Here is a 23,239-nt window from a genome sequence, read left to right on the forward strand (position 1 = left end):
TTAAAATTGTATTCTATTGTAATGAATAACTTAAGGGGGTTGTATGAATTATAAAAAACCTAAAAAAAACCCTAATTTGGTTAAATTAGTCCACGTAAAGATTGATTTAGTACAGTACGTATGAATAAGTTGTCAATTTCCTGCCAGAGTCCTTGTGCTACGCCACCGCCAGGGCCAGCCGGCCAAGATGTCCCAGCAGCCATTCAGACCAGGACCAACTTCCAGCACCTAGGACTCACCATGGCCAACCCAGAGATGCGCGACAACCAGGAGTTGACGATGCTCATCACCAACGACAGCCACACCGAGCAGAGGATCTCCCGCAGAGCCTGCCTAGCCCAAGCCATATTCTGTTGCTCTCAATCCCAGGGGAGCCCAGCCGTACACCACGGGTCGAGACTTTTGGGTTCGAGCCCCCCAAAGTTTCGCAGGGAGAATTGTGGTATACGAACAGCCCATTGCTTATAGAGAAGCTTTGCTCCCAATCTACGTGAAATTTAACATTTCCCAACCCCTCTAGGCTAATCTAGGATTAGCGATAAATAATCCTTTGTTGTTGATAACAATAGCTGTCACACCATTATCATGATCCTGTCATGAGCTGCAAAGGGGGTAAGTTTACCCCCTTCCCTTCTCCTCAGGCAAACCTACCCCTTTTCTTCGCCCTCACCTGTCTACTAAAACACCGGCCTACCCTTCGCACCCCCGCGCAGAAGACACAGCCCCAGCTCAAGCACGCCCCTCACAGCTCCTCCCTCAATCTATTAATAACCTTTGCTTTTACTATATAAATGTGCATTATGACTGTAATTATTCAAAATCCAATAAACCTTTGAAACATACATATCTCTTTCACTGGTAACAACTATTGGAGCAGTAAAAGGGGGTTATTTGGTCTTATACTCTGCTTAAGAGTAGGGGGGTGTCTCAGTACCCCCTACTACATATATCCTTATTGATGACAAAAATACCCCTTTATAAGTCCACAAGGATATATAAGAAAACTTTATTTGTATAACTTAGGGGATTAGTGTAATAAACAGCCCAATGTCCCCTCCCTCCCTGCAGATAAAGTAAATCTTTAGGCTTCTGTATGAAGTTTGATTCTAAAATTTGTCAAGAAACTTTAGTTGGTCAATATATATAATTAACAAAACTAATGGATATAGAATATAAGTGGATATATTGACAGGGGAAAATTTGACGTCAATTTAGCTTGCTAATATGGACCCAATTTATTGGTCAGCTCGATCATCCAGTGAGATTATCACATTATCAAAGTTTCAGGGTGCAACATCCAAGTAATAATATATCCATAAAACAAAGCTGAAATGTTTTATAACTGCTTCGCTTATCTCTATCTTACCAATGGATTTAATATTACTTGGATCTTACACCAGATTTTCATTTTCTCTAATAAAGTGAACTTGTAGCTTTACCTTTACCTCATCCCCTCCCCTCCAACTGGATAAACGAATAATTGATATCAAATAGTAATTGAAATTGACGACAACTTTTCCCCTGTCATAATATCCATGTATATTCTACATCTATTATAAAAAATAATAGTTACTTATTGTATCGTACTATACACAGCTTTTCGCGGATAATGAAATAAAAGGTATAAGGGTAACATTAAGATCATTTTGTTAACGAAGACCCGGGTCAACAAAACTATTATCAAATTTATGATTTTTATTTTAATATTCCTAGATAGTCGGATGTAATACGATGCTATGCATGATTTTATAGTAGATTTTAAAGTTCTAATCCAGCGGATATCAATCGGTTTCAAAGTCATACTGGAAAAGGATTTCAACTGCACTGCCTTATCTCTTTCTCGCCATATTTAAATATATATAAAGTAAAGACTTATTTTTATTATTTCAGTTAGAGGCGTGCATAGTGATTACAACACAAACTACACAATACAAAGGTAAGAAAATTAGGGTATTTTCCCTTTTGTAGCAACTTCCTTAAGGGGCGATTCTTCGTATTTTTCTCAGTAGCTTTTCTCCTATTTCTAGCCCCTGCGTGGGGCTCTAACCCTGCGGGGCCACTTCCCTAACCCTGCGGGGCAATCAACTAACCCAATATAAACCTAATCTAATATAATCTATTAAAAGCCATTATAAAAAATACGACGAATCGCCCCTTAAGGGGCGTTGCCACGAAAGGGACTATACCCTAAAATTATTATCATATTATACTTGTTAAGTATGGCCTTGAAACTCAATAATATCGGCTGGATTAGAACCGGTTATGAGCCATACTGAAAAATCATGAATTGCATCGACAATTTTATCAGGAATAAGTTATGACAATAAATCTAAAATAATATAGGAGGGGGGGGGGGGCAGATGTATAGGTCGTAAATTCTAAGATGTATATATAAGCTTATAGATATTTGCTGTCTATAATACAATATGATAAACAACTATGAAAGTATTCATAAATTCTGGATTAAAACCGGTTCTAGGCAATACTGAAAAATCATGCATATATTATGTTTACACAGTTTTCTTTCTTTCTTTTTCTTCCTTTTTTTTATGTTACTCTTCTGTTACATTTCTATTATGGTCTATCTTTGTTTTTCTCGTATTCATTCGAATCCGGTGGATGAGAACAGGTTCTCATCCATACGAAAAAAACTATGTCTAGCATCGTATTATATCCAGCTTTCTACGAATATAAAAATGTACAATCATAAGATTAAAACCAGTTTTTTTACCCTTTTTCTCTCTTTAGAAGAGAAGCTCTTCAATGATTTGAAATGTCCGCCTTTCTGTCCGTATGTCCCTCTGTCTAAAACGTTTTGGGGGAAACATGATTTTCTCGGCTCCTTTAACCATTAACGGTCAGGGAAGGGGCGTTCAACGCCCCCCCCCCCTCTGTTTTTTCTATATCATTTTCTGCGTGTGATAGATAAAGAGCCCAAACTACGTGACTTTTTAAGTATGGGTATGATACATAACTGAGAGTTGGGATTTTTGAATATCTTCATCCTGGCGGGCACAGGATGCCAGCAAACCTGGCAGGGTCATCCAGGTAAAGAGCAAAAACATTTTTTTGACTTAAAGAAAGCATTTTAACAAAGCATAATTTTTTACTTAGAGACTTCAAATTTTCAACTTAAGCTTTTCTTACATGTCTACATAACATTAAAATTTCATAAAGATCCGCCGACGTTTATCCGTCGACCGCCGACTGCGGCGGCTGGCAGCTGCCAAGTTCAGCTGCAGCGACATTTCTAATATAAAGTTTACATAAAGATAAGCATTTTCTGCAAAAAAATTTTCTTCTAGCTTCAAAAATAAGAAAATTACAGCCGTTTGAAATTTTTAAGTAAAAAAGGACCTAAAAATAAAGATTGTTAAATAAAAGGGTGAAGGAAGCGAAAATAGACTTTGACTTAATTAAGGTCGGAAATTCATTATCAATCAGGAACCTTGCCCAAAAAAATTCGCCCTCTAGCTCTAATAGAAACTGAGATAATAGGGGGGAGGGGCTTATGGGGCCCGACTGTTAAGGGTTAAAAGATAGAAAGAGCTTCTTGTAAACACTTCCATTAAAATGGAGCATAATTAAGTATAAAACATCCATGGCAGTCGGACTACTTTAAGACAGGGTTTTAGCTACTTTTCCATTTTTCACATATTTCCCCATTTCTTTGGTGTTTTTGGTTAGATTTTCAAAATTCTTTTTTGATTATTATTTTAAAATGAAATTTCCATTTCTTCAAAGTGATTTTTGTGTTTAAAGGTGAAAGGGCATGTTGCTTTTTATGATATTTTCCCATATCTTTCGTGTTTTTGGTCTGATTTTCAATGTTTTGAGGATAATAGTATCAAAATTAAATCTCCTGTTGTTTTGAGCATCAAGTATGTAATTTACTTTGACCGTCAGTCTGTCAGTTATCATACAAAAATCAAACATTAAAAAATAAAGAAATATGTCAAAAAAACTTTGTGATTTTTTCTCTAATATTCTTGATTTTAACAATTGCTCTTTAAATTCTTTGTCCGTAGTCTTATAGAAATTTTTTTGGCTTTGCTACTTACAGATGCTGTCATCCTTGTTTTTTTCCTCTCTCTCTCTCTCTCTCTCCCTTTTCTTTTTTTATAAGCGCAGCTACTATATACATAAATATTGACTGATATTTTATAAAGAAAAAGTAAAACAAGGATGACAACATCCATAAGTAGCAAAGCTCAAAAATTATGAATATATATCAGGAAAAATTATTATGAAGCAGTGTCATACAATAAACATTAATCTTGATAAAATATTGAAATCAGAAAACCTAAAAAATCATGAAAATTTAAAAATCTAGGAATCAATCTAGCACTGCAATTTATAGACAAATCTTAATGAAACTTGATAAAATATGTAGAACATGAACATTTTCAATCCCTGATAATTTCATCTGCAAATCCTGAATAGGAATCGTGAAAACAATAGAAAACCTAAAAATCTAGGAATCGATCTAGCACCCTTATTAATAGAAAAATCTTAATAAAACTTAAGGAAAATATGTAGAATGTAAACTTAAGCAATCCCTGAAAATTTCAGCCCATTATCATAAGAAGGAGTTGAGAAAAAGTAGAAATCGATCTAGCACCCCAAATAACAGACGGATGGACAAAACAATGTATAGATTAGAAGGGCATATGTTAAAAGAATCTTCACTAAAAATTTCAGCTGTCTTTTATAGGAGCCGAGAAAATCACGTTTCCCCCACTTTGTCTCAGACGGACGGACAGACGGACATTTCTATTTATAGAGTAGCTTCGCTACTAAAAATAAGGAAGATATAGTGTTGGGTAGGTACACACATATGAGTTGGAATTATCAATTAAGTTGTTTATTAATTTAGTCGTGAAGAAGCTTTGCTCCTATGATTATCTTGGTCTTTGTTTTATCATCTGTAGTTAGGTATGTAATAAAATTATATATTTTCATAAGTGGCGCAGCTACTCCATATTAGGGTTATGTAGGAAATGTCAATAAATAACTATAAAACACAAGGATGACAACATCCATAAAAGCGAAGCTCTGAAATGGTTGGAAAAACGAACATTAACACTTGTAGAGCGTCAGAACTATATAAGCAGAATAAAATATATACGCTTAAATAAATTTTAAGTAAATGTAATGCAAAACTACTTAAGGGCAGGATACTGTTCAAGGACATACTTTTAAGACTTGATTACAGAGATGCTTCCCTTATAACATTGCACTATGTTGTCCTAGGAATTAGTATTATGAAGAACAGATGAATAGAATAGAAATATCACATCGACATGTTCTAAATGGACGTTCGGACTTTATGGTAATAGTTATAGAGTTGCTACACTTTCTAGATTGTTCTTAACTGTTGAATTTGATAGGACAATTCTAACATGTCTATATCAACAAAAAGAGCTAACCGTTACGGATGGAAGGACCAACTCTAGTTATAGAAAAGTTTTGCTATTAATGGATGTATTTATTATTTTAGTTATAGAGAAGCTTTGCGGTCAATCCTTGCAGTTATCTTTCATAATTAGGTAAGGAGTAATATTTCATAATTGTTTAATAGCACATCTACTTTATAACTAGAGTATGTCTGTCAGATTTTCTATATTATTTTTTAGTATTCTTTATATTACATATTGACGGCTACGCCCCCAGCGGCCTCTAGAATGTTTTCTATTCAATCTTGGCTAAAATCAGCAGTTTATTTATGTTAGTTTTGCTTTTTTTGTTTAGCTGTTTAACAAAAATATAAAAATATCCTCTAATTGGCGTTTTAATTTTGTTTTAAATTTTGGTGATTTCTCTTGGGAGGGTGGTTGCACCAATGCACACCCTCTTTCAATATTTAAAAACTTTTCTCATATTCATTCGAATCCGGTGGATAGGAACCGGTTCTCATCCATACGAAAAAACTATGTCTAGCATCGTATTATATCCAGTTTTCTACGAATATACAAGAAATGCGCAATAATAAGCAGTGCACCACGGGGCTAAAAAAACTAGTTTTAATCTTATAATTGTACATTCTATATCCGCGGAAAGCCGTTTATAATACGATACCAGAAATAACTATTCTTGTCTTTGAATTGCGAAATCTGACATCCTTATAATAAAGTAACAGGATGTTTGTCTTTGTGTTTTTGTATGTTTGTCCCGAAGGATCTCGCTAACCGCTGAACCGATCAGGTTCTCCTTAACAGGGTAGCTTCTAAAAGGTCCCTCAAGGTTTAAAACTATTTTGGGGGAGGGTTCCACCACCCTCCCAAGAGAAATCACAAAAAATCGAAAAAAACTAGAGACTTGAACACAACATAGAAAATTTTTACATATTTGAAATAAAAAAAAATTTAAGTGACATTTGAGGCCTCTAGGGGCGTAGCCGCTAGTTAAATAATATAGGAAAAGTCTTAAACCAATGCACATACAAAAATAAAGAAGATTATATACAAAAGTGTAAGTATTAATGTAAATAAAAAATAAAGACACAGCCCAATCTGTCCTACTTTTGATTCTTGTGACGTCATGAAAATGAGGGAGATGAGGTGAGAAGTGGGAAAGAAAACCCCTAAAAAAGAGTTGGATAATCCCTCATTTTTATGACGTCACAGGAATCAAAAGTAGGGCAGATTTGGCTTTGTCCAAGTGAAGAACAAAATTGAAAACAATAATAAAGATACAACATAAGGAATACATTATATATACATATTTTATTTTTGTTTTAGAGAAGCTTTGCTTGGCCTTGGTCTTATCTTTTTTGTTTAGGTAAGAAGTATAATTATACATTTTCATAAGTAGCGCAGCTATTCTGTAATTATGTCTGCCTTCCCTTTTTATCATTTCAAAACTTTTTAATGGACTTTGAATTTCTAAATCTGACAACAAACAATACAGGAAAAGTCATATTATCAAGACTCATATAAAATAAGTAATGATTTTTTTGTTAATTTAGTTATAAAGAAGCTTTGCTCCTAAAGAATTGCTGTGGCCTTGGTCTTATCTTCTTGGTCTTAGGTAAGTGTTGAAATTTCATCTATAATACAAAGTAGAACAATGTCTGTCTGTTTGTTTGTACCAAATGATCTCGCTAACCGCTAAACTGATCAGGTTCACCTTTACAGGGTAGCTTCTCATAGGTTCTGAGAAGGTTTATAACTATGTTCTTAGGGGGTGTGACACCCCCAATAACCCCAAAAATGAAATAAATTTTTCTTTTTCTTTTTAATCTTAAATACAAAAAAGCTAGGGGCGAAGCCGCTAGTAATCTTTAATAGAACATTTACTCTATGTATCAAATTTTTATTCACTACATTATTTTTCTAGTTTTCTCTATTTTACATATGTATTTAGGAAAAATTTTATATTCAAATTAGAGTTAATAATTGACGTATCTATCAATTTAGTTATAGAGAAGCTTTGCTCATAAGAATAACTTTGGCCTTGGACTTTTATTTCGTGTCTTTCCTTTCCTCTAAATAGATGTTTTAATCATTTTAACAACAAATCATACAGGCCGGGTAAATGGAATGATATTCTGACAAACAATTCTCATGGAAAATTTCTCCACAACCCCCTTCCTCTTTTCCTCCCCTTCTTACCCACCCCTCCTCAGTTAAATAAAACACTTTAAACAGTTTCGTGATTTTTTGTAGAAAACTTTAAAAGGTTTCGTGATTTTTTGTAGAATTTAGTGTTAGAAAAGATACCCCTGCATATAGGAAAAGTCATAAAACAAGGCTCATAGACAGGGGCGTCCAAGCTTTTTTTTTGGGGGGGGTAAAAATTTTTTAAGGGGGGGTTATTTCGTCTTTGGGGGTGGTAAAATGGCGCACGAAGCATGTCGCAAATTTCTTTTACCCCCCCCAAAAAAAAATTTTTACCCCGGGGGTAAAATTTGCTTGGGGGGGTAATTACCCCCCCTGAAATCTGTTGGCAGGGGTAAATTTAGTTTACCCCCCCCCCCTTGGACGTCTATGCTCATAGAAAAATGAAGAATATTATATACAGAAAGTGTAATTATTAATGGATGTTTTAATTTTAGTTATAGAGAAGCTTTCAAGGACTTTGCCTTTGAATTATCGTTGCAGTTTAGGTAAGAAGGAGTAGAATTATTCTTTTTCATAAGTAGCGAAGGTACTCTTTTATAACTAGGTTATTACCTGTGACGTCATAAAAATGAGTGAGATGAGATGAGAAGTGGGATAGAAAACCTCTGAAAAAGAGATGGATGATCCCTCCTTTTATGACATCACAGTAATAAAAAATGGGACAGATTGGGCTTTGTCCAAATAAGAATCATATTTGAAGTTTGAATATTTCTTGAAAAATATTAAATAAATCAAAACTAGGGTGATTTCGTAGTGAAATATTACTGTTTATCAATATTTTGTAAATATTATTTTCCCGTAAATATATTAAAATTTCTTAATATCCCATGTACCCCGGAAGTCCAAACTTCACACCTTTCTGTATATTTCCTAACACATAGAAGGGGAATATTTAAATTGAAAATCTGAATATACTAATATATATTAACAGAGGGTAATATCTTGTTACCTTCTCAGCTGGTCAACAAATATTAAAAAATATGTTTTAATATTTCAAAACCCGCTAAATTAGAATAAGGTTTGGTGAATATATTTTTGATGTATATTCACTAAATCTCGTAAGTACTGAAATAAATATAATCTATTTTTCCTTATTCCGTTCAATTTTGCTTCGACTCTTATACATTTATATTCTGATTATTCAGTTCTGACACTATACAAGTGTTAATGTCTTTTTGTCCTACCATTTCAGTGCTTTTATGGATGTTGTCATCCTTGTTAATTATGTTTTCGTTGGCTTTAGATCTTAGGGACTTTTATTGAATTTTGATTGGTTTGTTCATTTAGTTCAGTGTCTAAACTTTTCAACCTCTAATTTTATCTACAGATGGGGCAAGACTGTGTCTCATCATTTATCGGCCATTGTATGTTGTCATGTAAGTGTAACTTTTTTCTTTAATTAAGTGTATTTTTTTTGAATGTTTCTTCCAATGATTTTAAAAGTTAGTCATGACTTGACTTGTTGTTTGCCTTTTTTTCAATATGAAAAGCCACAGAGACTATGGCTGCCGAACCCTGAATGAAAGAAAAGCTTTTCTAGTATGGCTTTGAAACCAATTAATATCCGCTGCATTTTCCATAATTTTCCACGGATATTAAAATAAAAAAGTTTGCATCCTTTAATACACCAATTTATCAGCCATTGTCTTATCAAAATTAAACTAGGAAACGGCTATACTTTATTTATTCCACTCCTTGGGGGGGGGGGGGGGGCTATAAACATAGATATCATACGTGTCCTGTGACTTTACAAAGCCGGTCCAGGATATCATATTCTTAATGAATTCCGGCGAGGGGGGGGGGGGTTGTTTTACAATGATGCATAAATGATGAAAATTAGCTATTTATCTATTAATTATACATTTAATATATTTTAAGTACAACTACGGACAAACAGACATCCTGTTAATTTTAATGTAAAACAGTAAACACACATGAAGAAAGTAGGGGGGGGGGGGGTAGTATTTATCCGTATCATATTTCGCTTTACCATAGAGGGAAAGGGGTTGGCGTTGCGTTGGGATAGGATAGGAGGATAGGACATTTGAGGATAAATTTAATTCCCCTCTCATCTCTAAATATAATAATATAACTATTCATTATCATAAACAGCTTTCCACAGACATTAAAATTCTTTCTTATTATTATTTGATTAGAATTGAAAATATCCTAAATGCCTACACCAATTTATCAGCCATTGTCTTATCAAAATTAAAATAGGAAATTTATTTAATATTATATATATTCATAATTCTCCTCCTATTCTATCTATTCTTAATGAATTCCCGCGGCTTGGGGGGGGGGGGAGGGTTTACAATGATGCACCAATAATGAAAATTAGCTCTTTATATAATATACCAAATACTCAAGTTTTTAAAATTTTGTCTTATTTTTCTACATAAATAAAAGTAAATCATTGTGTTTTTTGTTATATTTAAACATTGCTATTCAATATGTTTCTTTTTATTTAAACATTTTTGTACGAACACCGTGGCTGACCCAAAGATCAAATAACAATAAATCATATTATATTTAAATACTTGCACGCACACAAGGGAGTCTTTACTCTTTCTTTAGTAATATAAATGAATAAAGACATCCTACTTTTCTTTTCTTGTGACGTCAATGTTATAAGAAAGAATTTTTATTATGGATAAATAAATAAGAAATTAGCTGTACTAAATAAGTTTATTTCATAATATTCATACACAATTGAAAATAGAAATGCATTGCCATTATGATTCTTTAATTATACGTTTATTTTCAATTTTATTTCTTCATAATTTATTGATAATATTATTAAAGTTAAACAATATAGATGTATTAAAAATAAAATATGTACAAGAAGAATGATTGATCTCAAAGCAAACGGCTCATGGCTTAGCAGCTTACAAAAAATCTTTGACGTTTGATTTGGGAATAAGGTTATTGTAGCCGAGAAACATCAGTTCCTTAACCATTTGGGCCTTGAGGTTATACCTCCTTTTGCTGAAAAGCAATTTGAGATGGGAAAATATTCTTTCCACTCTCGAATTGCTGACCGGCAGAAGGATAAGGTTCCCCAATAGCTCCCTGATTTCGGCTGGATACTGGTCCTCTTCCAATAAGTTTTTCACAGTACCATGGATTAGATCCATGGTTGCGGATCTTGAACCTTTCTTCTTATCTCCTTTGGTGGATTTTCTGTAGAAATCGACAAGGTTTGTGGCGTTTTGATTGCGCCATTTCTCCAGACCTGTGTACATGGCTGTCCTCAGAAGTTTGACTTGTTCTTCTTTGCTTTTCTTCTTCTTTGGTTTTATCTTCTTATTTTGTTGTTCTTGATATTTTTGCTTTTTTTCCTCAAAAAAAACAGCGAAAACATCGGGTTCTGAATCTTCGTCATTGTTTGTTGTTGCAGCACTGCTTGGAGCCTCCTCCTCCTCCTCGTCCTCGATGCTGGTAGTATCTCCTCCATTCTCCTGGTCAGTCTCGTCCTTGTCCTCGGTCTCGCTACATTTAGCCAACTGGATACGAATAACGCGCTCGCCGATTAACTTGGACAATTCGTAGCCATCATCCAGGATCTCTTTGGCAAATTTCTCATCAACTAGCTGGCTGGGCATTTTCTTTTCCTGTAAAAATTTATTCTTTAAATTTTAATATCTATCTCATGATTTTAAGAAAGCTTATAAAACTTAGTCTCAATTTCGAACCTAGTATTAGTGTTCACTTTTAGCGGCAGCCGCCAGAAGTAAATGCCTGCTTCTCATTGGTTACTTTTTATTTTTTTCTGACGTCATATATTCTTTTCAATTTTGATATAATATCTGTTGTAGGATGACGATTATTTGTAGCTATTTGATATGTTTTTTATTCTTATTCCTTATCATAGAAAATCAAAAATGATAAAATGAAAATCCATTAAATATCTCATTTTAAGAAAGCCTAAAACTTACGCCGTCGCCTACGATCATCTCCAGGTACGTCTTGCTGTAGGGGTGCAGAAACAACAGCGCTTTCCAACCTTCAGAATTCAGCATTTTTGTTACACGTCCTTTCAGTTTGTCATACATTGTGACAGCAAACCTGCAAAAATATAAATAAAATAAAATAGCTTTTTTTATATGTTTTTTTTGTATATTCCTCCCCTCCCTATAATACTTTTCTACATTTTATTTGTTATATCTTTAGTATGGCGCATTTTTTGCAACTAAAAAAATTAAAAACCAACCTGTTATTCTCTTTACGCAGTTTAGCCAGATTTGAAAGAACAGTTTCTAGATTAGCAAACATGCTAGGTACGGTTGCTTCCAGGGCTTGTGCAGATTTAGTGATTGGACCATCAATTTTCACCAGGACAGCTTTGATATCTGCTAACAGACCAATCTGTTCTTGAGTAGGCCATGTAATATTGACTAAACATAAAAAAAATACTTGAAAAGAAATAGTATTACAAATTTGTATCACCACATAAAAAAAAATACTTCAACTCAACTATTGTCTATTTATATTTTTGTGTTACCAAACCAAATAAAAAATTACAAATGTGTATTGTGAGTAATATATGTATACCTTTTTGATCAATCAGTGATTGTTTTACATCTTTCAGCAAGTCCTCATTCTCCAAGAGTTCGAAGAAACGGGTCAACATGTTCACAATGGAACTCCATCTTGTATCACATGGCTTCACTAGTCTAAAAAAAAGATATATTTTAAAAGTTAATAATGGCTTCTCATTGGTTAATTGTAAATGTTTTCTTTGAATTTAAAAAAAAATAATTGTTGAAACTGGCTTCTCATTGGTTAAAAAATAACACTTACATTCGTTGTTTGAATCGTTTGTAGATCTTCCTTATACGCTTATTATTGCGCAGTTTCCCATTTAATGTTGTCACATATTTCAGCGTATCTCTGTAATCCACGTTTTCCTAAATACAAAATCAATCAACCCTTCAAAACCCTTACTATTAAAAACTAAAACTTAAAAGTATGTTACTAAGAGAAACGAAAGGGAAAACAAAAGAAAGGGTGACTGAAAGGACTGAGAAAATTTAATTTAATCATTATTCATTTTGTCTTTTGATTTAAATTATTATTAATTTAATTACCTTAAGTAACTTCTTAATCTTCAAGTTTGCTGGCGGCTGGGCAATCTCCCTACAATTTAAATTACAAATTTGTATTAAATGTAAAAATGGGTTATTAAAATGTAATTTTTACAGGATATAGAAAAGCTTCGCTTTTAATAAGAGACATTGAAATTTTAATTTGAAATATAGAAAAGCTTTGCTTTTAATAAGAGTGGGTTATTAAAATGAAAAAAATTTATATATCACACCCTTTAAAATAAGTGACCTTGAAGTTGAAACTTGAAAGGTTAATGACCTATATTATACCAATATCTATCCTTTTGCAAAAGCTTTTCTTTAATAACGTATCGTCCGTCTGTCACTAATTTTACTTTCATTTACTTACTTTAACTTACACTGCATTTTAAAAGCAAAGCTTTTCTATAATTTTCTATAATTAGGATCGGTTAATTACTGTAACTTACACTGCATTTTAAAAGCAAAGCTTTTCTATAATTTTCTATAATTAGGGTCGGTTAATTAGAGTCTTCCAAAAAAATTAACTTACAATTTTGCCCTGAATCTTTAAGTGTTAATATCCGCTTTTATGGAAGAAGAAGTTATAAAAAATCCTTGTTAGTTCCAAAATGAGGGTGGGGGAAGGGGAAGATAACATGACACCTAGGCTTTATAAGTTAACCGCCCCCCCAAAAAAAAATAAAATCCCCTATATGATGATTGATATATATGATTTTGAGTTTTGACCCATCCCCCCCCCTTCCCTATTTAAGAAGGGTTGACCAAAATGAGGGTGGGGGAAGGGGAAGATAACATGACACCTAGGCTTTATAAGTTAACCCCCCCCCCAAAAAAAAATAAATCCCCTATATGACGATTGATATATATGATTTTGAGTTTTGACCTCTCCCCCTCCCCCCCCCCCCAAGAAATAACAAAAACATATGGTAATAGATAAAAGTTCCCCTTCTAACTAAGCGAAGCTTTTCTATAATTTGTATAAAAGGGTAAACCGTAAATGGATTAATTAAAATAAAAGATATATGTTGGCGTCGGCTATGAAGGCTTTTGGCCCGTGTTTTACAGACGGACAGAATACTTACTTATAATTTTGATTATACTAAATATACTTATACGTTTATGTTAATGTTTTGCATTAATGGATATTGTCATCCTTGTTAAAAATTTTCCACTCCACACATCCCAAATAACAAGCCGGAAGGTGATAATAGAAAGTTATAGTTATTAAGGAAGATTAATAATTTTAGCAAAAAAATAACACAAGTTCCCAAAGTTTTATAATAGCGTTTTCTTATTCGTTGGCTTAACAACTTTAGAGTTTTATTGAATTTTGATTAGTTGTTTCATTAAATTGAGTGTCCAAACGTTTCAACCGCTAAATCTAATCTACAGAAGGGGTAATTTTGTGTATCATCATTGGGGATAGACATCAATTTATCGCTCATTGTCTTATACCTTTAGCTCCTTGAACTATATCTGTTATCACCCTAGTAAAGCTATTAATCAAGATAATAAAACAAAATAATATCAATCATATTTATTTTATATAAAAAAGAAGTATTGTTTTGTTTTTAAAGATATGTATTTCATAAAGAAAAGACATATACATAACGAATTACATATTATAGTACGAGACTTTTATTTACATCAACATAGCTTAGTAGCTGGAAATTAATCAGAAAAAACAGGAATCACTGTGTTATTAAAAACTCAAGAAAATCAGAGATAAAATTAGTTTCTTGCCCTGCATTTTGTAACAGTTTGAAGGAAAATTGGGTTAGGAGAATTGTATGGGCATGCAGGTTGTTTTTATTCCAATTTGAAATACAGTCTTCTTTGCTTAATTTGAGTGATTTGTCTTTTGCAGCTAAAATAAGATTGGATAGTTGAGTATATACATTTAACGAGAAATCATCATAATACATATTAAATAGGTAAAAGCTTTCTTTTAGAAAAATAAATTGAGGTTGTCCATTATTATACTTAATATCTAAAAAGACAGCTAGTTTATGAATAAAATAAGAAGGAAATAAACAAAAGAATAATGCATGATCTGTATTGCTTTCTGTATTACATTTGTTGCAAATATTTGAATCGACTAATTTGAATTTAAATAGTTTATTTTTGCTTGGTAGTGTGCGATTCAATTGTTCTAGATAAAAGTTTTTGAAATGTAATATAATTGGTAAATTAAAAAGTTTCTTAATAGTAAGTTCAAAAAGTTCCTTGTCAGGAAAGAACAGTTTGTCTCTTTTTCTTGTCATTATAGAAGGTAATTCTATGTCAATTTTAGATTTATACATTTGTTTGAAATGAAAAGAAAAGAGTTTCTTGTTCTTTACCAACAATGAACTAAGTGGGTTCAGGAACAGCTTGGATTTTTGCAGGCTGAAACTAGTAGCAGAGAAGCAGGGCTTGAACGCATCAACCACTTTTTGTAACTTGTTAATTAGAATTAGATCATGAATTGATTCATGTATATTGAGATCAAGAATTGGTAGATATAGAGCTTTGGCACCAATTTTTTTGCATTCTAAAATTGAAGCTATCGTGAATTTTTTTGCATTAGAAAGAATGTGTTTGTCATTTTTAGTAAAGGGTGTAGTAATATTTGCAAAATTGGATGTCAGAATGGGTGAAAAAAGACATGTTGATTTATCATGTTCAAGGTTGTAGAAAAATTCTAAAGCTTTTTCGAAATAATCGCCGCCCTTGCAAGGATAAAGTTCTTTGAAAGTTTTTTGATATTTAGTAAGAGTAAGAAAACTAAAAGTCTTTAATAATGACTTAATAGGCATGTGTTTGTGTGTGAAAATTAAGCCAATACTTGTGTCAGGGTGGTCAGATGCATACTTAAGACAACTCATAAAACTATTAATCCATATTGAGAAAGATTGGCTTTTTGGTAATAATAAATTTAATCCACCCCTTCTAAGATCTAATTCAATCCTTGGACGAGCGATTTTTGTTCTTGAAGTAATGGTACCATCTTCTTTTCTTTGAGACCATAGGAATTGCAGCACAATTTTTTGCAATCTTTGCAGGGTTTTCTCGTCAGGGTTGTAAACTCGGTAGATGTGATAGGCTGAAGAAGAAAGTAGGGCAGAGCATAGATTTCTTCTTTTTAGCAGATTGTATCCTGGCTTAAGGGGAAACCTTTTAGCTTTCTTTTCTAATTTATAACAAAGTTCATTATATGTCATTTCTTTAGCTAGTGTTTGATTAAAGGAAATATATATCCCTAAATGTTTAAAGTATTCCACGATTTGGCCTAATTTTGATAATTCACTTGGATATGAACCTTGAACTAAGATTTTTGTTTTGTCAAAATTTATTTGCAGTCCTATACTATTTTCTAATTTGGACAGAAGGTTTATAAGTTCCAACACGTCCTTGTTTTCTTTTAAAATGGTGCTTATAATAGTGTCATCAGCAAAACTTTTTGGTCTAACAGGGGTGGGTCCTATTTTATAATAAATATGTTTAATCTTAGTACTTTCTAAGCATGCAATAAAAATATGGTTGACAATAATGAACTTTGAACCAGAAGGCGAGTCTCCTTGCGACGAGCCCCTTTTAATTTTAAACCATTTAGAGAAATATCCATTAACAGCAACTCTGAATCTACCCCTATTAGTAAAATTAATAAAACAATGAGCAAAATTGCCTTCAGGGAATATGAATGATAAAATGACATTAAAAACCTCTTCCAAAACCATGTCGAAGGCTTTAGAAAAATCAAATGATATTATTTGGCAATTAGATTGGGCTTTTTCCATGTGATTGATTTCGGCAGTCAAATTAATACTTGCATTAGACATTAATCTTGTGGGTACATAGGCAAATTGACCACTGTGGACGATTCTGTCCAAATATGACGTAAGTTTTCTATTTAAGGCTTTAGATAATATTTTGTAAACAATCTCTAACAGTACTATTGCGCGAAAGTGTTCAATTAAAGTCAGATCAAAGTTTTTTTTGGGAATGAAAATTACATTTCTGTCTTTTATCCATCTAAAGGGACTGTTGTCAATGTCTATATCATATAATTTGTTTAATGCTTTAGTAAAGAAAGTTGGCAATAAATCTAAGAGAAAAAGAAAAAGTGCTTTTGGTTGTGATGAAATTCCTGGCGCGCTTGTGTTTTTCATAGAATTAATAATCTCCCTGAATTGTTTTGTAGTTGAATATGGACTAGTGAGATTTTTAATTCTAGGAAAAATTTTTTCCATGTTAAGATCATAATCATTGAGCAAGTTATTCAATGTTGACTTTGGAACACACTCAGGGCTTATAATTTTAGCATGTTGGTTAGCAAACAAATTAGCCAACTTTTGGGGAGATGTTACTGTTTCTCCATTTGTATTGATTTTATACGACGTTTTTTTAAAGTTTGGTATGTGCCTAAAAGTCATGTTGTTGTATCCTCCATCATATTGCAGCCTCCGAAAATATTTAAACTCTGCTTGTGAATACACAAGAGACTTAAAATATTCCTGTTGACTTGATACAAGTTTCTGTATTTGTTCCACTGTGTCAATGTTGGGTTGATTTTTCATACTTTTGTACAGTTTAGAAATTTCATCATCAAACGATTTAAGCTTTATAGAGTTTTTTGCCTTGTCTTTTGAAAAAAATTTGTCATGAGCTTTTTTTAAATGTGTTAAAAGGTCAAAAAATGCTGAGGTTTCTTTGTATTCTAAATGATCAAATGACACTTCATTATCAAATAAGTTTGGATTTGTAACATAAACCTCTTTAGTATTTTTTAGGTGTTGTATTTCAGACAAATCATACAAAAATGAAATAGTTTCTTTTTTTAAATGCTCAACAAAGTCTGTTTTTTTGAAGAGATGACTTTTCCATGTAGGAGAACAATAAGTAAAGGACTTTCTAAAAGACACAGTACAATGCTTATGATCGCTGAAACTATTGTGTTGGAATTTTATTGAATTAAACATATTAAGTATTAAAACAATTTTTATCAGAAGCAGTTTTGGGAAATTCGCATATTTTGCAAATGGAGTATTAGTAGAAAATTAGGATCATGGAAAGAAAAACGAAGTTGCGGGCTTCATCGTACGTTCACAGTAGCTTATGAAGATTAGGTTAGGTTAGGTAAAGTAAATTTTAATGATTACCCGACAGGGTTAGAAAATATGCACCGCTTTTTGCTTCTTATAATTTCGGTATTTTTTAATTAACGTTAAGCTACAAAAAAAGCCAAGAAAGTTCTAGAAAATATGCCAAGGTTCCGTGATTCCTAATCATGCAAATCACATGATATTTAGCTAAAAAATATTTTATATTCTGTCCAGAAGGGTAGTGAGATATTACAGAATTTTAATATTTTATATCCCCTATATTTTGGACTATTTCACACCTCTCGGACAAGGGTCAGTATATACTCGTATATGGAAATATAATAATAAACCCCTTACACCCGATATTATCAGACTTTTTCCCACGGACCCCAAATAAAACGAAAATTAGCCGTTTATTGCCCTAACTTGAACATTTACAGAGTCAAAATAATATTTGAAACTTCACATATGACTGTAATAAGGAATAAAATTGAAAACAAAGATAAACATAGGGAATACATTACATATACACAGTAGAAATCTTAATTTACGTATTTTATTTTAGTTATAGAGAAGCTTTACTCTTATAAATTACTCGTCTTTGGTGTCTTTTATGCTTAGGTAAGTGTTAAAATTAGTCATTTTTATAAGTAGTGCAGCTACTCTATAAGATATGTATGCATTTCCATTTCACTAAATATGCCTGTTCTTTCCCTTAATTAGCTGTTTTAATGATTTTAAACTTTTTTATTGGGCCTTGAGTTACAAAATTTAACAACAAATAATATAGGAAAAGTCACAAAACCAAGGCTCTTAAAAAAATAAGAAGCTTAGATACAAATAGTATTAATGTGTATATTTTTCATATAGTTATAGAGAAGCTTTGCTCCTAAGAATAACTTGGCCTTGGTGTTATCTTGTGTGCTTAGGTAAGTGTTAAATTATTCATTTTTATTAGTAATGCAGCCACTCTTTATCTAGGGTGTGTCCCTCCCCCCTTATCATTATTCACTTTTTACACTTCCTTGTCAATAAAACAAGGATGACAACATCCATAAAAGCGAAGCTCTGAAATGGAAGGCCAACGAACATTAACACTAGTAGATTGTCAGAACTGAATTAGCAGAATATAAATGCATCAGTACAAACAATATTGTAAGTAAATTTGTTGCAAAACTGCATAAATAGATGATAATGTTTAAGGACATACTTACATTTTTGGGACTTGTTTATATGGATGCTTTGCTTATAACATTGTACCTTGTTTTAATAGGAATCAGTTTTCAAAAAACCAGAAGAATCGGATAATTTTAACATACAAAAATTTGCTGTCAAAAAAGTTAAAAATCGACACGTTTCAAATGGACGTACGGACATTCTGGTATGGATTATAGAGTTGCTACGCTTTCTAAATTGTACCTAACTACTACAGGAATCATCATGCAAAGTTTGGAATCGATAGGACAATTCTAACCTGTCTAAATTAACGAAAAGAGCTAACTCTCTGTGACGGACGGACGAACAGACGTACGTACGGACGGACCGACCCTAATTATAGAAAAGCTTCGCTTTTAACAAGGATCATATATCGTAAATATCTACAACTTTTTAACAGTATATTAGTTTGATATAAAGTGAATTCTAATCACTGATTGATAACACCATCCCCTTATTTTTAAAGGCGAAGCTTTTCTATAATTAGGGTCGGTCCGTCCATAGGTCCGTCCGTCCGTAACGGATAACTTTTTTCGTTAATTTAGGCATGTTAGAATTGTCCTATCGATTTCAAATTTTGCATGGTGATTCCTTTAGTAGTTAGGTATGATTTAAAAAGCGTAGCAGCTCTATAATCATTACCAGAATGTCCGTACGTCCATTTTAAACAAGTTGATTTTATACTTTTTTAACAACAAATTTTTATGTGATCTTATCATCCAATTGATCTGATTTTTGGTATATTGATTCCTGGGACAACAAAGTATAATGTTATAAGCGAAGCAACTCTATAATCAAGTCCTAAAAATGTAAGTATGTCCATAAACATTATCCTGTATAAAGCAGTTTTTCAACAAATTTACTTGTTAGTCCTACCGTTTCAGTGCTTCGCTTTTATGCATGTTGTCATCCTTGTTTAGATAAATTGAATATAAATGGGTTGTTTCTATGCCTAAACCCAAAGGGAAGCCAAGTAAAGAATTCGATATAACCCAACCTACAGAAATGATCAAATGAAAATATACCCTACAATGTTTAAATATATTTATTAACTAACAGCTACGTCTCTAGAGGCCTTTAGGGTTACTTTAAGTGATGGGGGTTGAATTCGACCCCCATTTTTATTTTAGAAAAAGAAAATAAGGGGGAGGGGGGTTACAGTTTTAAAAAAAACATTTTAAACCTTCCCAGTACCTAAGCAAAGCTATACTGTTAAAGAGAATAAACAGATACAGATCTTGTTACTTTTATACAAAGATAAATGTATTTATTGTTTAGGCACAGAGAGGCTTTACTCTTATGAATATAAGCTGGGCCTTAATGTTTATCTTTTGTGTGTAAGTAAGAGGTAAAATAAAATTGTTAATTACGCAACTAATCTATAACTGATTTATATCTGTTTGTCTGGTTCTCCACCAAAGTGGTTTCTAGGGACAATTGAGGGAAGTCTCCCCTCCTCTTTCAATTTTTGGGGGTAATTTCAATTGGAATGGTGGATTTATTCTATCCTGAAAAAGTCATAAACTTTCCCATGACCTATAAGAAACTTTGATGAAGCTGTTAGTAAGATTCTTTTCTACAGACAGACACTTTGACAACATGTAGACTAATGGGATGGAAGTTTCTAACCCTGGCCTAAAGTATTTAAAATCAAATAAAAATTTGTCTCACTTATTGCAATTTTAAAACATGAGGGAGGGGTATTATCATTGCTCAACAAGGTAGTTTATGAGAAGCTACAAGATATCTTACAGTTTTATTCATGGAGGGAGGGGACATTGGGCTGTTTATTACACTAGCCCCCAAAGTTTTATAATAAAGTTTTCTTATTTGTGTCCAAGAGTGTCCAAACGTTTCAACAACCAACTGTAATCTACAAAATGTGTAATTTTGTGTCATCATGAGGATGTACATAAATTTATCAGCCCTGGATGCCTACTGTCAATAAAAAATGTATATTATCAATTTTATTTTGCAGGTACTGAGTAGCTTTGCTCCTAACAAGTACTTTATCCTTTGTGTATAGGTAAAAGGTAAATTATGATTATTTCCTTTTTATACAGCAGCTACTTCATAAGTAGGGTGTGTCTGTTCATTCCTCTTTTTCTTTCTTTCTTTTGTTTTTTATCTTTTTCCTTTCTTCTTTTACTCTTTTCTTTCCTTTCATATTTAATATTTTTAGGTAATAATGATTTGCTGTTTATTGATAGAATTAACCATGTTAATATTAGATTAGTCTATCTATGATTTGATTAGATATTGCATATTAAAAGACTGAAAATGTAAAGATTTCTAAAAGGCATCTACTCTACAACTTCTTTTGTCTGTTTAACTTGGCTCAATCTATAATGATCTGGAGTAATTACTAGAAATGTTGAAATGACTATGAACTGCCAATTAATATAGAATCATGTAATTTCTTGTAAATTCCCCACTTACTATTGTGTTTCTAACTCCTTTTTAATTCCACTTCATAAATATTTGGCGATGTTGACATCCTATGATTTATATTTTATAATTTGTTTTATCTATATCATGAGAAATATAAACATGATTATCATATCACAAAAATACTTCTCATAGACAAGGTAGTGTGAAATAATTGAATAAATTCAACAAAAGGATTTACTATGTGCTATAATTTAATTCTTCTTTACAGTGAAGCCTCTTAAACTTCTTGGAAATGGGGAAAAGCAAGTCAATTTAGAAAGAGTTAAAGAAATAGTAAAAAAACATAGTTTGCTAGAGGAATCAAAGATTTTGAAATAGTTTTATTGAACATTACAGTGTTATTTATAGAAGAAGGTTAAAATCCCTTTTTTGAAAGTATAATCTTACAAATTATTATTTAGAAATGGAGGAATTAAGCACAGGAACTAAAATTGATGAGAACACAGGTTGTGCAGGTCCTGGTAGTGATACTATAAAGGTATGTATTCCCTATTTTTTTAGTGCCTAAAATTTGGTATTAGTCTTGAAAATTATACAAAAAAATATTTCAGTTTATACTTTTAAAGTTGTAAGAAAACAATAATATCTCAAAATACCAACTCCTAGTAAAAGATCTCTAAAGCATAGTTGCATATTACAATTTTAAATCCATGTATGATCTTGCGGGCCCTTATCCTTAAGGTCTTTAAGAAACTTTCCATATCTCTTCTGCCCACAATTTTTAAACTTAAATGTATCTTACATATTTCAATTTTGTAAAAAATCTGTGACCATTTCCAAGATGCTTCATTCATTAAAGATTCTTTTACTAGGAAAAACGGCAGTAAAATTATCACCTAACACATGATACATTTAGAATGAAGGTGAGATGGGGTCTACAAATCCTTCCATGTGTACAATTGCATGTGGACTTCAATTTGGAGTTTTTCCTCTAACATCTCAAGATTCAAAATCTTCGAATTTGCCCAAAGAACTTGGTAATATGAGTATAAATTTTCAAGGTCCTGCAGGAGAATATCAAAGAATGCTAGCCAAAGAAAAGATTAAAGAGATCAAAGAGAAAGTTGCTAATTATTACTTTGATCAGGACTGTAAAGTTATAGCTATTCCAAATCATTATGTAGTACCTAAGAAACCAATTGTGTTAGGTAAAGAAGGGAGAAAGAATCAAGATGATCAAATTTTGGACAAACATTGTGAAGAAACCTTACATGATCACATTGTTAATGCTGCTAGAAAATCGAAGTCTGAATATTTTGTGATGTTAGGATTTCAATCTGGAGATTGCATTCAACAACTAGTTAAGAAAGGAAAAGACATCAGAGGAAAAAATCAAACTGCAGATTTTAATGAGCATGAAAAAAGAATAAAGGCATTGTTGGACATTGAAGATATTCCCAAGGAAAAACTAGATTTATGCATAGAGGAACATTTAAAATGGAAAGAAAACAAGCTTGAATTAAAAGATTCAAAGAGCTGGCTGTTTAAAAAGGAATGTTTTATAGATAATAAAAGTTTATTTAAAGGGATTAATTAAAAGCAGTTCCCCTTTTATTAACCCCGTACAGATCAGGAGGGGCGGGGGGGGGGGGGTGCTGAAGCAATAAGGAACTTCTGTTTGTTAGGAAGGTCATAGCAGTTTGATTGCTCCTTGACCAATTTTCAAAAGAGCGATCTGACGAATATGACTAGAAAGAGATATCTTTTTGTTTTAAAAAAAGCTCCACCACGGCGGCTCACTCACTTATAGAAATGGGAAACTTATAAAAGTTTTACT

General features: G+C 32.4%; 1 protein-coding gene and 1 long non-coding RNA gene across 2 annotated transcripts; both read left to right on the forward strand.

The window, feature by feature from the left end:
* The first annotated feature begins 1,651 nt into the window (after positions 1 to 1,651).
* On the forward strand, positions 1,652 to 21,045 carry LOC145303930 (uncharacterized). The gene is made up of 10 exons (XR_013873870.1): positions 1,652 to 1,936; positions 4,877 to 4,935; positions 5,501 to 5,549; positions 6,741 to 6,780; positions 6,968 to 7,029; positions 8,057 to 8,107; positions 18,362 to 18,417; positions 18,667 to 18,725; positions 20,290 to 20,359; positions 20,990 to 21,045. It is a non-coding gene; the product is annotated as an uncharacterized LOC145303930 (long non-coding RNA).
* Positions 21,046 to 21,816: 771 nt separating this feature from the next.
* LOC145335348 (uncharacterized) lies at positions 21,817 to 22,999 on the forward strand. The gene is made up of 2 exons (XM_080181083.1): positions 21,817 to 21,940; positions 22,319 to 22,999. The coding sequence occupies exons 1-2, from the start codon at positions 21,866 to 21,868 to the stop codon at positions 22,997 to 22,999; spliced, it is 756 nt and encodes a 251-aa protein (XP_080037209.1). The 5' UTR covers positions 21,817 to 21,865.
* The last annotated feature ends 240 nt before the right edge of the window (positions 23,000 to 23,239 follow it).

The sequence above is a fragment of the Acartia tonsa genome, chromosome 13 (assembly GCF_053477335.1).
Source record: "Acartia tonsa isolate MP-2025a chromosome 13, ASM5347733v1, whole genome shotgun sequence".
NCBI classification, from domain to species: domain Eukaryota; kingdom Metazoa; phylum Arthropoda; class Copepoda; order Calanoida; family Acartiidae; genus Acartia; species Acartia tonsa.

Excerpts from the sequence above, each read along its gene's own strand:
- LOC145335348 (XM_080181083.1), top strand. The coding sequence starts at position 21,866 with ATGGAGGAATTAAGCACAGGAACTAAAATTGATGAGAACACAGGTTGT. Across the intron at positions 21,941-22,318 it reads CTGGTAGTGATACTATAAAG|AATGAAGGTGAGATGGGGTC; the intron begins GTATGTATTCCC and ends TGATACATTTAG.